This window comes from Enhydra lutris, unplaced genomic scaffold (genome assembly GCF_002288905.1).
Source record: "Enhydra lutris kenyoni isolate GAN:26980312 unplaced genomic scaffold, ASM228890v2 scaffoldscaffold13, whole genome shotgun sequence".
Lineage (NCBI taxonomy): Eukaryota > Metazoa > Chordata > Mammalia > Carnivora > Mustelidae > Enhydra > Enhydra lutris.
This window is the reverse complement of record NW_019154097.1, coordinates 9019520-9036679: the sequence shown is the minus strand read 5'-3', so window position 1 is coordinate 9036679 and position 17160 is coordinate 9019520. Positions and strand designations below refer to the sequence as shown.

At 40.9% G+C, this 17160-nt stretch overlaps 1 protein-coding gene across 1 annotated transcript in view; it reads right to left on the bottom strand.

Moving 5' to 3' along the window:
• Positions 1–17160, bottom strand: part of LOC111146079 (inversin) — a 173571-nt gene that overhangs the window by 51531 nt on the left and 104880 nt on the right. The window contains exons 9-12 of the mRNA XM_022501461.1: positions 15162–15317; positions 14551–14780; positions 10049–10155; positions 650–862 (exon numbers count right to left, since the gene is read on the bottom strand). Coding sequence (XP_022357169.1) covers positions 650–862; positions 10049–10155; positions 14551–14780; positions 15162–15317 — 706 coding nt within the window. The remainder of the gene's footprint in view (positions 1–649; positions 863–10048; positions 10156–14550; positions 14781–15161; positions 15318–17160) is intronic.

Here is a 17160-nt window from a genome sequence, read left to right as displayed (position 1 = left end):
GTTGGTTGCTTTAATCAAATCAGAACCAGACACTTCTAGTGAGGTGGGCTAGATACTGGTGTCAGTTTCCTGTGGAAAGGCAGGAAAGGTAGGAGGGGGAGCAGCTTCCTGTAGGTAACCTCCCACCCTCGACTCCTTGTCAGGGTGGCTGTGGCCCAGGTGTGTCCCTACGTTGGAACATCAGGGGCTGACCTGGAGGAACAGCCACTGAGTAGAGATTAGGCTTTTGTCCTTCACTGTAGCCCCTGTGCTGTGCAGGCCCGGTGGGCAGAAGTGGGGCGGTGACATGGTACAGAGATCAGCATTATTTCGATCCTCTCTGGACTCCCTCTCCTGGCTGCTCCCCAACCCGACCCCTTCTCCCCTGATTCCCAGGGGTGTAAGAACACAGTCCTTGGGGCACCTGGGTGACTCAGTCATTAAGCGTCTGCCTTCAGCTCAGGTCATGATCTCCGGGTCCTGGCATGGAGCCCCGCATCGGGCTCCCTGCTCAGCAATGAGTCTGCTTCTCCCTCTCCCTCTGCTGTTCCCCCTGCTTGTGCGCTCTGTCTCTCTCTCTCTCTCTCTCTCTCTCTCCCCAACTCTGTCAAATAAATAAAATCTTAAAAAAAAAAAAAAAAAGAACACAATTCCCACAGCTCAGACTTACTTGGCAGCAGCATCTTTTCTCAACTGTTCATGCTTCATGAGGAGATTTTTCCGGTCTCGGAAAGCTTTTCTGACTTTGTACCCTTTGTAGACCGCCTGGATTTTGAAGGCGGCGATGTCCTGAATGGCTGCAATGGACAGGGCGCCGTGCTCCAACATGAACTGGATCACTTCGTGGCGCTCGCCCAGCAAAGCGTAGTCCAGGGGAGTGTACCTGAAGCAGGAAGGCATTTTTAAGTGTTGGAATGGAGTCAGAGGTACAGTTAACTGACCATATTGTGCAGCAGAAAGAAATTTCACTCTGGGATGAGGGCTGCTCCTCAGGCAAGGCTAAGTTCTGTGCTCCAGGGCTGTTCCTTTTTTCCCTGAGGGAACAAAATGAGGGCGGAGCTGGGGTCAGGTGTTCTGTGCTGCTGACCAGGATGATTCCCAAGTCTTGCTTGCTGGCTCACAAACTGGGGGCTGTGGGAACACAGGATCACTTTTCTTCTCCCCCACGTGCCAAATAATACCCCACTCTGATCTGAAAAAGTACTATGGATAATATCCTGTGAGATTCGTAAGTTTAAGCCCAGGACGACTGATAGTTAATGCTTACAAAGTAAAAAAATACATCTCTGAATGGAGAGATTTAGTCTATGATGAGGTTGGCCCTTTAAATCAGAAGGCATGGATTATTAAAATCCATGGAAAATCCGTGGGAAAAAAAATGATTCTTATATCACATTTTATACCAAAATGAATCCTGAATGAACCAAAGATCTAAATATAGAAAAAGAAACCATGAAAGTACTAGAAGAAACCATGGAAGATTTTTAAAAAATTGGGATGGGAAGGTCTTTTCTAATAAAAATGATACAAAACTCAAAACATAAGAGAAAATGATAAATCCAACTATACAAAAATGGCAAAATTTTCCAGGGCAAAAAAATCATCAAGAACAAAGATAAAAGTTCCCAGAATAGGAAATACTAATGGCTCCTAAATATACAGAAATATGTTCAACCTCACCCATTTAAGAGAAATACACATTAGGACGAACAAAGAGAGTACATTAATGATCAGATAAATGAAGATCAGAAAGTTTAATAACACAATGTGCTGGCAAGGATGCAGAGAGACAGGCTCTCTATATGCTACTTTAATCTGTAGAGAGAACAATTTAGCAAGATCTGTCAACATTATTCATGCACCTGCCCTTCGACATGTCCCTTGCAGGCATACATCCCATAGACTTGCTCTCGTGTATGAGATGCTTTCTGTACAAGGATAATGACAGAAGCACAGTCTGAAACAGTGAAAGAATGGAGATGACCTCAGTATCTACCAACAGAGCACCTCTTACATAAAGTACAGGCCATTTGTGTGATGCGGTCACAGCTGTGCTGTGGCATATGAATAAATAAGGAACAACGTCTGGGATATCTTGTTACATGAAGAAAATGGAAGAAAAAGAAGAAGAAGAAGGGGGGGGATAGGAGGGAGGGGAGGAGGGGGAGGAGGAGGAAGAAGAAATAATAATGGAGCAGTACTGGGGCACTTAGGTGGCTTAGTCGGTTAAATGACTCTTAATTTCAGCTCAGGTCAGGATCGCCAGGTCATGAGGTAGAGCCTGGCATCAGGCTACACGTTCAGCACAGAGTCTCCTTAAGACTCTTTCTCCTGGAAAACCCAAAGACTCCACCCTAAAACTGCTGGAACTCATACAGAAATTCAGTAAAGTGTCAGGATATAAAATCAATGCACAGAAATCAGTTGCATTTCTATACATCAAAAACAAGACAGAAGAAAGAGAAATTAAGGAGTCAATCCCATTTACAATTGCACCCAAAACTATAAGATACCTAGGAATAAACCTAACCAAAGAGACCAAGAATCTGTACTCAGAAAACTATAGAATAGTCATGAAAGAAATTGAGGAAGACACAAAGAAATGGAAAAATGTTCCATGCTCATGGATTGGGAGAAAAAATATTGATTTTTTAAAAAGATTTTATTTATTTGTCAGAGAGAGAGAGAGAGAGAGCGAGCACAGGCAAAGGGAGCAACAGGCAGAGGGAGAAGCAGGCTCCCCACTGAGCAAGGAGCCCAGTGCAGGGCTTGATCGGGATCATGACCTGAGCTGAAAGCAGACACTTAACCGACTGAGCCACCCAGGTGTTCCAAGAAAACATATTGTTAAAATGGCTATGCTACCCAGAACAATCTACACATTTAATGTAATCCCTATCAAAATGCCATCACCTTTCTTCACAGAAATGGAACAAATAACCCTAAAATTTGTATGGAACCAGAAATGACTGTGAATAGCCAGAGGAATTTTGAAAAAGAAAACCAAAATTGGTGACATCACAATTCCAGGCTTCAAGCTCTATTACAAAGCTGTCATCATCAAGACAGTATGGTACTGGCACAAAAACAGACACATAGATCAGTGGAACAGAATAGATAACCCAGAAATGGACCCTCAACGCTATGGTCAACTAATCTTTGACAAAGCAGGAAAGAATGTCCAATGGAAAAAAGTCTCTTCAACAAGAGTGTTGGGAAAATTGGACAGTCACATGTAGATGAATGAAACTGGACCACTTTCTTACACCACACACAAAGACAAATTCAAAATGGGTGGAAGACCTAAATGTGAGACAGGAAACCATCAAAATCCTAGAAGAGAACACAGGCAGCAACCTCTTCCACCTCAGCTGCAGCAACTTCTTCCTAAGAACATCGCCGAAGGCAAGGGAAGCAAGGGCCAAAATGAACTATTGGGACTTCATCAAGATAAAAAGCTTTTGCACAGCAAAGGAAATGGTCAACAAAACCAAAGACAACTGACAAAATGGGAAAAGATATTTGCTAATGACATATCAGATAAAGGGTTAGTATTCAAAATCTGTAAAGAATTTACCAAACTCAAGACCCAAGGAAAAAATAATCTGATCAAGAAATGGGCAGAAGACATGAACAGACATTTCTGCAAAGAAGACATCCAGATGGTCAACAGACACATGAAAAAGTGCTCCACATCACTCGGCATCAGGGAAATACAAATCAAAACCACAGTGAGATACCACCTCACACCAGTCAGAATGGCTAAAATTAACAAGTCAGGAAATGACAGATGCTGGCGAGGATGTGGAGAAAGGGGAACCCTCCTACACTGTTGGTGGGAATGCAAGCTAGTGCAGCCACTCTGGAAAACAGTAGGGAGGTTCCTCAAAAACATGAAAATAGAGCTACCTTACAACCCAGCCACTGAACTTTACCCCAAAGATACAAATGTAGTGATCTGAAGGGGCACGTGCACCTGAATGTTTATAGCAGCAATGTCCACAGCAGCCAAACTATGGAAAGAGCCTAGATGTCCATCAACAGATGAATGGATAAAGAAGATGTGGTATACATACACAACGGGATATTATGCAGCCAACAAAAACTGAAACCTTGCCATTTGCAAAAACATGGATGGAACCAGAAGGCATTATGCTAAGCGAAATAAGTCAATCAGAGAAAGACAGTTATCATATGATCTCAATGATATGTGGAATTTGAGAAATAAGGCAGAGGATCATAGGGGAAGGGAGGAAAAAATGAAACAAGATGAAACCAGAGAAGGAGACAAACCCGTAAGAGACTCTTAATCTCAGGAAACAAACTGAGGGTTGCTGGAGTGTAGGGGGTTGGGAGTGATGGGGTGGCTGGGTGAGGGACATTGGGAAGGGTATGTGTTGTAGTGAGTGCTGTGAATTGTGTGGGACTGATGAATCACAGACCTGTACCCCTGAAACAAGTAATACATTATGTTAGTAAACAAACAAAGACTCTCTTTCCCTCTGCCCCTCCTCCCAGGTCTCTCCCTCTCTAAAATAAATAAATCTTTAAAAAACCCAGAGCAGTATTATGGCATGCTCCCTTTGTATGAAAAAGAACATATCTCTGTATTCTTATCTATGTAAAAGATATCTCTAGAAGTTTACCAAGAAATTTGTGGCAGTGATGTCCCTGGGAAGGATGCTGAGGCCGGAGGGAGGGACACTTAGTTTTCATGCCTTTTACATTTTATACACTGTGCATACCTTTTTTTACAAATATATTATTTAGAAAAGATGAGTTGTATTGTCAGATGGTTGTATATTTTAATCTTTTTTTTTTTTAAAGATTTTATTTATTTATTTGACAGACAGAGATCGCAAGTAGGCAGAGAGGCAGGCAGAGAGAGAGGAGGAAGCAGGCTCCCTGCTGAGCAGAGAGCCCGATGCGGGACTCGATCCCAGAACCCTGGGATCATGACCTGAGCCGAAGGCAGAGGCTTTAACCACTGAGCCACCCAGGTGCCCCTGTATATTTTAATCTTAACTGGCTACTTTCTAGATGCATAATTTTAGGCAAATTCCTTTCTTACAATATATCTTCTCTATTTTTAGAAATACAAAATAATCAGATAAATACACAGAAGAACATAATGGTCATCTGTATTCTCACCCTTAGAATTAACCAATATTATTATCTGGGCAGGTATTACTTTTTAAAATGGTTACTTTGCAATCATGACACATATTTAAAGAATTCCAACAGTGCAAAAAATACAAAAATTGAAGTTAAAAACAAACAAACAAACAAACAAACAACCCAGTTCTACCTTCCAGCAATGGTAACGCTGCCACTTCTTAACCCGCTTACCTTTCCTCATTGCAGACTTGGCACAAGAAGGAAAGGAAATAATAAGTACGAAGAGGATAATACTGTGCCTGGCATAAAAGAGGCCATTAATAAATGTCAGCTGCTGTTGTTCTTATGCTAGGACACCCTTGCCGCAGGGTTGGTGACACTGTGGTTGCACGTCATCAATATCATTTCCATAGGACCCAAACTAGTAGTTACGACCGCCAGATGGCTGCCAGGGATGAGTCCTGTCTGGGTGGGTGTGACTAGTCCAGTGCAGTCAGAGGTGCTAGGAAGACATCATCAGCTGATTTATGAGGTAGAAACACTGATGATTATACGGATGCACGATTAGACACAGAAAATCGTCCAGTGATTATAGAAATTTTCTCTTTTCAAAAGTCACCGGACAATCGGTCAGACATAAAAGGAGGCAATTTCTCAATATAAGCAAAAGGGTGATTTGGTCACTTCTAGAAGGAAACCAAATTCAGAAAGAAGTCCCAAATACTACAATTAAGAAACTCTCATTTTAGGACATCTTGATTTGCCTCTCCTCTCCAGGGATCAGAAGGCCAGAAAGCAGAGGTGCCTGCATAAACTTTAAAACATTATTAATTTATTTAAAAGATTTTATTTGTTTATTTGACAGAGAGAGACACAGCAAGAGAAGGAACACAGGCAGAGGGAGTGGGAGAGGGAGAAGCAGGCCTCCCGCTGAGCAGGGAGCCAGATGGGGGGCTCAGGGCTCATTTCCAGGACCCTGGGATCATGACCTGAGTGGAAGGAAGACGCTTAATGACTGAACCACCCAGGTTCCCCAAAGAAACATTATTCCTAAGTAGATGGCATCTTGTAAATTCAGAAGAACTTAAAAAATTTTTACTATATAATCTATTTGGAAAAGTTTTGTTACTATTTTAAAATTTTAAGTCCAGTGTCATAAACATAGAATGCTAAATTAGTTTCAGGTGTACACTATGGTGATACGGTGATGAAATGTAATCACTATGTATTTTAAAATGCCTTTCATGACTGTACTCTCCCCAATGGAAAAAATTATCAGAGTCACAGGACTCCATGATAGTAGAGCTAAATGGAATTTGAGAGGTCATTTAGTCTATCACCTTCCTTTTATAAATGAGTCAACAGACCCAGAACGATTAAGCAACTTGCAGAAGGTTATGTAACTAGTTCCCTGCAGAACCCAGACCCAAACTAAGACCATACGACTCCCTGTTCAGTCATCCTTCCACAGATGTCTATCAGTTTTTGAGTATAAATCTCTAACAGAATTAAAGTGCTTCTCAAACCAACGTGCAAATAACATATGTATGTAGTAAGCTTGGTCATCTTTTCTATAATTACTAATACGGGGCATCTATCACACAATATACAAGCAGGATTATCAAAATCTGGTTTATGAAAGTAAGGCCTGACCTCTGCTTTTACTATATCTCTCAGGGCTTATGGACGGAAAATTGCATTTCAAATGTTTTAAATATCTTTATCATGGAAAAACTGTATTTTTATTATGAGAAACTTCAAGCATAAACAAAAGTAGAGAGAATAGCATCATCATTTATATGCCTATTACCCAAATTTAACAGTTAGCAACATTTCTGCCAAATTTGCTTCCTCTAGCCCCTTCCTTATTATTTTTGCTCAACTGCTTTAAGGCAAATTCTAAAATTCCTCTATCATTTAATGTCTGTGCATTTCAGTATTCATCAATAAGTAATACGGACATAAGCACAATGTCATTATGGTATTAACAAAATTAACAGGAATTCCTCAGCAAAATCTAGTACCTATTCCAAATACAAATTTCCCCGATTTTCTCAAAAAAGTTTTTATAATTGGTTTATTCAAATTAGGATTCTCTGTCAATTTTTGATTTAGGGAAACACAGTCCAAATATCTTGAAAGATTTTAAGACTGAAGTTTATGCCTTAGTGTTTAGGCACTGAACGTGCTGTAACTATTACTACTGAATCTTTCTTCACTCCAGATTCAATTTAGAAACATTCAAGTGCTGTGAATATTCCCATCGATGTTGGGAGGGTGGCTGTCAGATAGTTATTGACTGAAAGCCAGCAGTAGTTGGCAAAAATTACGTCTATACGGTGCACATTCAGTGGTTGGTGTCAATGCATGAGAAGTAAAAATTAGCACTACACTGATGGTAACCAGTCAAGAAACAATGTAGATAAAGACCAGATACAAGATACAATTGGACTTGCCAAGCAGCACTGGTCTGATGGCATGAGGGGAATGCCTAAACTGGAATGTCAATAAACATAAAAGGCAGTGTCAGGTTCTGACATTTGTACATCAAGGTGCATTGCTGATGAAACATTAGAGGAAGCTGGGATATTGACACTGTCCAGCTTCATCTGTAGATTGGCAAGTACAGTTAGGAGGATTTTTCCTGTGGTCTTTTGGTCTGTAATTAACATACGTTTACTCTAGGAGGCAGTAAGCATCGTAAACTCATATTCTTTCCTAGGCCTAAAATTCACGTCTTACCATAGAAACGGGACTTGAATTACAAAAATAAACGTTTTTATTGTTTCCTAAGAAAACAGGAGCCAGGCAGTAAATACTGTTAGAGAATAAATCCTTTATAATAGAAATAAATCACCACTAATTCATAGGATTCTTAAATCTTTCCCTTTTCTGTTTTTTTAGTGTTTCAAAGAGAGAAATCTGCTCTTTCACGTATCTAGTTTAATGTCAAAACCTCAGCCCTGAGGATTCTGCTTGGCGTTCCAGCTTCCTTGAATGTCCAAATCTTCGAGTCTTTTTGGCTTTACAGTTGTCATTTGACGATAATAGAGAGAGTTCTTTATATAACCCTTCTCAAAGTTAGGCATACTAGTCTGATTTATTTAATTCTGTATGTACTCAAAAAATTCCAGAAGTTTCTAATGCAGGCATTTGGCAGGGGACGGTACTGGGAGCCTAACAACGCAGCAGTTCTTTACTGACTATCTACTTCCTGAAAAGTACTGTGAGCAACACAGAGATGACAATGGTCTTCAGGAGTTCTCCGCTAATATGGAAGACAGTTTACATAAAATTATAATATAAAGCGAAATGTGCCAAGTGCTATATGAATTCACAGTGTAGGGGAGAACACTGTTTGGAACACATGCCTCTGGGATCAGAACAATCCTCTCAGGCGAGACTGCGTTTGAATGGAGGAAGGACATGACTAATAATTACATTAGAAATGTGATTTAGGGAGGCTACTTTGGAAGCAGATGAACTGAATAGGAGCAAGTTCGAAGGGAGGAATACAGGGAGGAAGCATTGTGACAGTCCCAGGAATGCGCCAGAGGGCAAGATTAGATGACTGTGATGGTCATGAAGAGATGGCAGTGGGGACTGAGGAGAGACACTGAGCCTGAAGGACAGATTTAGAACTCACCGGCCCCCAGGTGACTCCCGAAGCCTCGGTGGTAGGTCAGAGAGCCCAAGGAGATGGGCTTGAGAGAAAAGACCCAGTCCCTGAAGAGTTTATATTTAAAAAAAATAAAAAATAAAAAATGGAACAGGAGCTAAAATAAATGGAGAAGGAGCAGACATGACTGGCAGAGAATCAGGAAAATATACTGTTGAGGAAGCTTAGAGAAGATACAATCCCAGTACGGTAAAGAAGGGGGGTCAACAGAACCAGGTGACACAAACAGGTCGGTGAGAGTGGACAGAGGGACCGGCGTAGGATTTATCAGCGAGTCTGTCAGTGACCATTCAGCACGGTGTCAGCGTCAGTGTGAGGATGGATGCCAGACCATGAAAACAAGACCTGTGAGCAAGAGGAAATGGGGCAGTGTGGACCCTCCCAGAGAAGGAGGGCTTTACAGGCAGAGAAGACAAACCTCAGAAAATAACTGGAGGCCATCACTAATGGGGAGAGGTTCCAAAAGAAGTGGGAGAGATAAAGGGGTTCAGTCCAGAAAGGAGGAGCAGGTTTCTGGAGGCAGGTGGCCTAGAGAAAACTCCCCCTTCTTCACAAGATCTGTCATCTCCTGCAAGAAGTGGTGGTGGCTCTGGGGGAGGGGCACGGTGTCAGAGGGAGAACCGCTGCAGTTATAGCAGCCCCAAACAATGACAACCAAGGCACAGACCTGACTGAGTGGAGCTCAGGTGTGGAAGTCTCATCACAAATTTGGTTGTCACCTACAGATGATCAGAATCTTCTTAGACCCAAGCCCGCCAAGAACCTTTCCTGCTTAGACTTTGCACTGTGTCCGGTCCTTTTTAAGGGGCTTGGGCCCTTGGGCATAACTCCAGCCTAGCTCTGTGAATCCTGTGTTAGTCAGTCACCCCACCTTCTCCTTGTCTCTTCATGCCACATGGTGGCATCTCTGTCTACTACCTGATAAGATCCTGTTCATCCAGAGAAATGTCTTGAACATATGACCCATTCTTAGGCCCGGTCCATCAGGACTTCCCTGATGGAGCCACAAGCCACAAGAACACATTCCCTCCTCTGTAGTTTGTGAGCTTGCCAGAGGTAAATCTGAAATTCTGAATAACTATAAAATCCCATGATTCTAAATCAACACTACATGAACTTTCATTCTTTCCTTCTGGTTTAGGATTTCTTTGTGTAACATTTCCTTATGAGTATACCTAGTACTTCTGAACTAGTATCTCAACTTGAAGTTTTTTAATAGAGCAGAAAGGAAGTGAGTTGAACGGAAACACATTCTTTTTGTCAACAGCTTACCTTTCTTCATTGTTTTCCATCTGATTAGGGAAAGCAGCAAAGTCTAGTAGTAATTTAATGGCATCAAGGTATCCGTTGTTACAGGACCAGTGCAAAGCTGTTCTTCCCTATAAGCACAAAGAAAAATCAGGTATATCTGGAATAGGTATTTTTGCACACATAGTTATCGATGCTAACTCAAAAATACAAATAATTCTCCCAAACTGCTTAATTACAAAAGGGGAAAATATTAAATATACAGTGGAGAAAATGGATGGTATCTTAACTAACTGATCAAAACTAATATCATGTTAAGAGGGACCATGTGTTTCCAGAGGTGATACCCTGAGAAGGATTCAATATCACTCGTATAACATTCTAACCAAAAATGTTAAACATAAATCTAATTATGAGGAATCATAAGGCAAACTCAAGTGGAGTGAGATTCTACAAAAATAAATGACCTGTATTCTTAAAACAATTCAATATCATGAAAGATAAAGAAGGCATGAAGCATTGTTAGAGATACAAGAGGGCTATTTCATAGTTTTAAAGGAATCAGAGAGGAAGATACCACAACCCTAAATCTGTATGCATTCACTAACACAGCTTTTAAACATACAGAACAAAAAATGACAAAATTAGAAGGGGATATGGTCAAATCCATAATCAGTGAGAGATTTTTAACCCATCTTTTATAATAGTTCATAGAACAAATAAATGAAAGGACAGTAAAGATACAGAAGACCTGAACAATACAGTAAAAAACTTTGACCTAAATGATACATATAAAATGTTGCATCCAACTATGACACAATTAGTATTCTTTTCAAGTGCACATAGAGCATTTACCAAAATCAATCATATACTGGGCCACAAAGAGAGTCCTAAAGGACTTTGAAGGATTAAAATAATTCTGAAAGAAAATAAAATAAAAAATTCTGTTATTATGACTGTTTTTTGACCACAGTAAAGTTTAAGTTACAAATCAGTGTGCTAGACAGAATAAATGCCTTTGCAAAGGTCTACGTTCTAATCTCTAGAATCTGTAACTGTGTTGTGTTATTGGAAAGGGGAAATTTAAGATTACAGATGGAATTAATTTTGCTAATGGGGAGATTATCCTGGATTATCCGCATAGGCCCAATGTAATCATAAGGGTCCTTGTAAGAGAAGGAGGGGTGACGCAGTATGAGAGAGACTCGGTCAGTCACTGCTAGGTTTGACGATGGGGGAATGAGACCACAAGCGAAGGAATGACGGCAGCATCGAGAAGCTGGAAAAACAAAAGAAAGAGCTTCTCCCCTAGAGCTTCCAAAAGGAACACAGTCTTGCCAACACTTTGATTTTTAGCCCAGTGAGACCCATTTTGGAATTTTCAACATCCAGAAGAGTAAGATAAAAAACTTGTGTTGTTCTAAGCCACTAAGTTTGTGGTAATTTATTATAACAGCAAGAGGAAACCAATATAATCATTTGCCAAAAGATAACGAGGAAATGCCTAACCGTCTGGAAATTAAGCAATATGCTTCTCAATAACCTATGGGTTAAGTAACAAATCGGAATAGGAACTAGAAAATATTTGAGCTGAATAATAGTGATGGTACAACTTATCTAAACTTTTAGGATAAAGTTAAAGCAGTGCTTAGAATAAGAAGCATGATTAAATACATATACTGGAAATGAATATTGAAAAATCAATGATTTAAACTTCTAGCAAAAGAATCTTTTAAAAAAATAGTAAATTCAACCTGAGGAAGTAGATGGCAGGAAATAATAAAGAGTAAACACCAATGAAATAGTAAACAACACAAAATATAGAAAATCAACAAAGAAGTAAGTCCTTTGAAAAGATGAATAAGATGAAAAATTTTTTTTAAAAAGAAAAGGGACAACACACACTACCAATATATGAAATGAATAAGAGGAAATCACTATAGGTCTTATATTCATAAAGAAGGTAAGAGATTATAGGACCAACTTTATGCAAATATATATGATATGTTAATAAAATGGATAAATTTCTCAGAAAATGCAACTTACCAAAGCTGAAAAGAAAATAATTAGAAATCTGAATGGTCTTATAATTACAAATGACACTGAATTAGTTATTAATACCTTTGATACAAAGAATACCACTAGGCCAGATGGCTTCACCAGGGAATTCTTACAAATATTTAAGAAAGAAGTGATACCAATATTACGGAAATTCTTTAAGAGAATAAGAGGAACTATTTCCTGACTCTTTTTAATTCACCATATTAATGGCAAAGAGGAGAAAAATCATGTTGGAAGAGGCAGAAATAGTATCTGACAAAAATTAAACAGCTGTGAATAAAAAAACCCAATTCTTAGCAACTAGCAATATAAGGGAACCTATAGCAAATATCATATTCAATGGTGAAATATTTCAAACTTTCTCCTTGAAAAACCAGAATAATTAAGGATGCCAACTATCACCTATTCTATTTGACACTGTGCTGGAGGTATTAGTTAGTTCAATTAAGGCATACTATCCACAAATGATACGCTGTTTATACAGATTATCCAAAACATGAAAACTAACAGAATTGGAATGTAGCTTAGCATATACTACTTCTGTAAGAAACCGGTAACTTGTAAAAACAACGTAAAATGTACTACAGATTACAAAAGATTCATTTCTAATAACCTGGGTACAAGGACCATTATTTCATATATTTTTCATTATGTTACTTTTACATATAGGAAGAATCCTTTTTTAAAGATTTTATTTATTAGACTGAGAGAGACAGGGAGAAAGTGAGCACAAGCAGAGGGAACAGCAGGCAGAGAGAGAAGCAGACTTCTTGCTGAGCAGGGAGCCTGGTGTGGGACTTAATCCTAGGACCCTGGGATCATGACCTGAGCTGAAGGCAGACGCATAACCAACTGAGCCACCCAGGTGTCCCACATATAGGAAAAATCTTGAAAAGTATTTATTGAATGAATTAATAGAAAATATATTTTTTGGCTTAGAAAACATGATATGCTAGTATTTTTGAAGACTTAATGTAATTAAAGTAGCAAAAAATACCAATACTGGCTAAATTGAGAGACGTTAATACAATACTGCATAGCTGGGGAGGGGAGATTAAGCCACATGGTTTAAAAATCCATTTAACAGGGACGCCTGGGTGGCTCAGTGGGTTAAGCCTCTGCCTTTGGCTCAGTTCATGATCCCAGGGTCCTAGGATTGAGCCCTGCATTGGGTTCTCTGCTCAGCAGGGAGCCCACTTCCCCCTCTCTCTCTGCCTGCCTCTTTGCTTACTTGTGATCTCTCTCTCTGTCAAATAAATAAATAAAATCTTAAAAAAAAATCCATTCAACAGGGGTGCCTGGGTGGCTCAGCTGGTTGAGCAACCGACTCCTGATTTTAGCTCAGGTCATGATCCCAGGGTCATGAGATGGAGTCCCGAGTCAGGCTCCGTGCTCCATGAGGAGTCTGTCTGCTTGGGATTCTCTTTCTTTCCATCTCCCTCTGCTCCTCCCCCTAATCACGTGAATGCTCTCTTTCTCAAATAAATAAATAAAATCTTTTAAAAGAATCAGTTCAACAGTATATATCAGAGCCCAGTCACATTCATATACGAATAATAAGTAATCTCACTTGGGGAAATTATTCTAGAGAAATAATAAAGAAAAGTTAAATGCACAACAATGATTAATGAAACATGATCTATAACAATGAAAAGTACCCAGCAATAGGAAATTACTTAATTCTAAAATTGGGGTTATAGGCATAGTTTGGACCGTGACACCCCACAACAGCCCTGCCACTATTGTCTACCTTAGGGTAATTGGGCGAGCTCCATGAGCTTCAATCTTGTCACCTGTAAATGGGAATAATAATAGCAACTCCTTTACAGAGTTGCTGTAAGAACTGAATGAGTTATTAAACAAAGGTCCTAGAACTTTGGAATATGCAGCATCTATGATTATGCAGAAGATGATGTACCAAATGAGAAAATACTGGTGATGATTTTAAGTGAACAAAATGTGGTCTGTGAAATATCATATATATATGTATACACATCCATACACACATGCCGTGTATATATATTTTATGAAAATTATAAAATTATTCCCATTCTCTATTATGACTTTGTTAAGGTATATATGGATATAGACAAGAACTAGAAGGAAAACAGGGAAAAATTAAAACTCATTTTTTAAAAAGATTTTATTTATTTGACAGAGAAAGAGAGATCACAAGTAGGCAGAGAGGCAGGCAGAGAGAGAGAGAGAGGGGAAGCAGGCTCCCTGATGAGCAGAGAGCCCAGTGCAATGCGGGGCTCCATCCCAGGACCCTGGGATCATGACCTGAGCCAAAGGCAGAGTCTCAACCCACTGAGCCACCCAGGCGCCCCAAAACTCATTTTTAATTAACAGATAAATTTGGAAGTTATCTGTTTGGGAAAAGGTTTTACTTCATTTTAGTTAATGACAAAGAAATATTCTGAACATCTGGGAGCAAGCAACATAGAAAGGTCTAGACTGTCTACCTCTTTATCTTGAATGTTGGGGTCTGCATTATTTTCCATGAGCACAGCCATGCAGTTGATGTAGCCGCCGTACGCCGCACACTGCAAAGGGGTTCGTCCCGCGTAATCTTGCACATTTGGATTGATCTTATTTTCTATCAATATCTGGCAAACATCAGCATTTCCTCCCAGTGCTGCCCAGTGTAGAAGAGAATGTCCGTCCTGATCAACTAAATCTACCCTTGCTCCACCTGAAAAAGCAAAAATATAATGACAATGTCCAAAAGAGAGAACATTGGTCAAAAAGAACAGAAGTCTGGAAAAAAAAATGTAACAACAGTCCCTTAAATGCTTTACTCTTAGCAAAATACCTCCGTGTATATTATCTCCTTCAGATTTTTACAGTAAGTCTGTAAGTTGGTCCGGGCAGGAGTCATTTTTCTTTTATACGAAGTGAAATAGGATCAGGCAGGTGAAGTGGCTTTTCCCAAACCACTCAACAGGTGGAGCTCAGAGTGACCCCAGGCTCCCACCCAGGTGGCCCTCTGCTCTGTAAGCCTCGTTTCAAACAACGCCTGCAAGAATTCCTACCTTTTGAGAGTGACGTAGTAGGAGCACCCTTACTAACGAACCTTTAATAAGCGTCTGAATCACATCTTTGTGTCCCATCTCACAGGCTCGGAAGAGCGGGGTATGCTTCATGACGTCGGTGGCATCTACCTGAGCGTTATTTTCCAGCAGTAACTTCACGGTGCTAACGTGGCCAGAAAGGGCAGCAGCATGTAAGGCTGAAAAGAGAGCGAGAGAGAGCAACCGATGCTTGGGTAACAGCTTCGCCTTTTCCTTACTCTACCCACGCATCTTCTCCTCTTCTGATGTCCTCATCATTGTGGCTAAATGCACTGAATCTTCAGGATTTTCTCCTGTTCACTCCTATAGATTTCAGTCTTCCTTTCTAGTCGTAGGCACTACTCACACTTTCCCGGTCCTTCTACCTTTCTCATCTCACTGTTTCTTCCTTTCCATCCTAAGGGTCTGGATGCTTTCCCTTCCTCGGTTACCAGTTCGTCTGTTCCTCCCTCTAAGAGGGTGAAGGAACCAAAATTGACAAAGAGAGATGATTTGAATGACACAAGCAGTTCTGCCCACCAACCCGCTCGATAAACATATGCTCAGGGGGTTGGTGCGACGGGAAGCGTCAATCCCTGGGTCCTTCAGTGGCTGAGCCGAGCTATTCCTGCTGGCGGCCTGTGCACCCGTGTGGTACCGAGGATATGCACAGCCCACTGCCTTGAGTGCATTTTTCATACAATGTGGCTCCAAATGCAAGTCACTCATTTCCTCTGGGCCCAATTTAAGAAACAACAATATGTTTGAACACGGGAGAAAAACCTGAGGAGGAACATGGTCTCCTCTCTGGTGCCTTCCTGTGGGGTTTTAAAGAGTAATTTTGATTCTTTGGGGGTTTCAGGTTCTGCTGACCTGTGCCTGTGTTACTCCCCTCTAGTGCTTGACTTCGGCCAGTCCTCTCTGGGTTACGCTTTAAATTCTATTTAAATACATCACTCCTTAAATTCTGAGTCTGCCAGCATGACTGTCTAGAGGACTGGGCCAGTTCCTTCTAAGTCTCCTGGCCCTATAATGCCTAGAACAATGTTTCTTTCATAAACTGTGATCCATGGAGCAAACCCAGGATGCCTACAAAAGTGCAGATTCCTGGGCATCTGTTGAGAACCTTCTATGGGCTGAGTATGAATGTAATGGTGGGAATCCAGCAGACAACAAAATAGATAAGGTTATGTTCTAGCAGGAGAAGCAAAATAAAAACCGAACAGATAAACAAGAAAGTATTAGATGATAGTGGATGGTATGATTGGAGTAATACAAGGTATCTTGATGTTCAGAGTGTCTGGGAGACCACTTGAACGGGTGGGGATGAAAAGCCTTGGTAAGGCGCTGACACTGAAGCTGAGACCTGGGTCCTAGAGAGACAGCAATGTAGAGATCTTGAGAGGAAGTAGTTCGAGCAAAGAGAGGAGTTAGTCCAAGAGCAGGAATGACTTTATGTACTGAGGGAAGGCAAGGAAGCTGCCACACAATGAAGTAAGGCAAAAAGGTCGAGAAGGCCAGATCCTAAGGGGCCGCACAGGTCCCAGGGATGAAGGCCCTGAAGGACTTCACACAGGTGAGTGATATTATTGGACCGGTGCCTTTTTTTTTTTTTTTTAAGATTTTACTTATTTATTTGACAGAGATCACAAGTAGGCAGAGAGGCAGGCAGAGAGAGAGGGGGAAGCAGGCTCCCCGCTGAGCAGAGAGCCCGATGCGGGGCTCGATCCCAGGACTCTGGGATCATGACCTGAGCTGAAGGCAGAGGCTTTAACCCACTGAGCCACCCTCGCACCCCGGACCGGTGCCTTAATCAGATCACTCTAGCTGCTTTCAAGAGAATGTACTGTAGTAGGTGAGAACGTAAGCAGGGAGACCAGCGAACACTATTGCAGGAGACTCACTAAAGAATGCTGATGGGGGACGCCTGGGTGGCTCAGTTGGTTAAGCAGCTGCCTTCGGCTCAGGTCATGATCCCAGAGTCCTGGGATCGAGTCCCACATCGGGCTCCTTGCTCAGCAG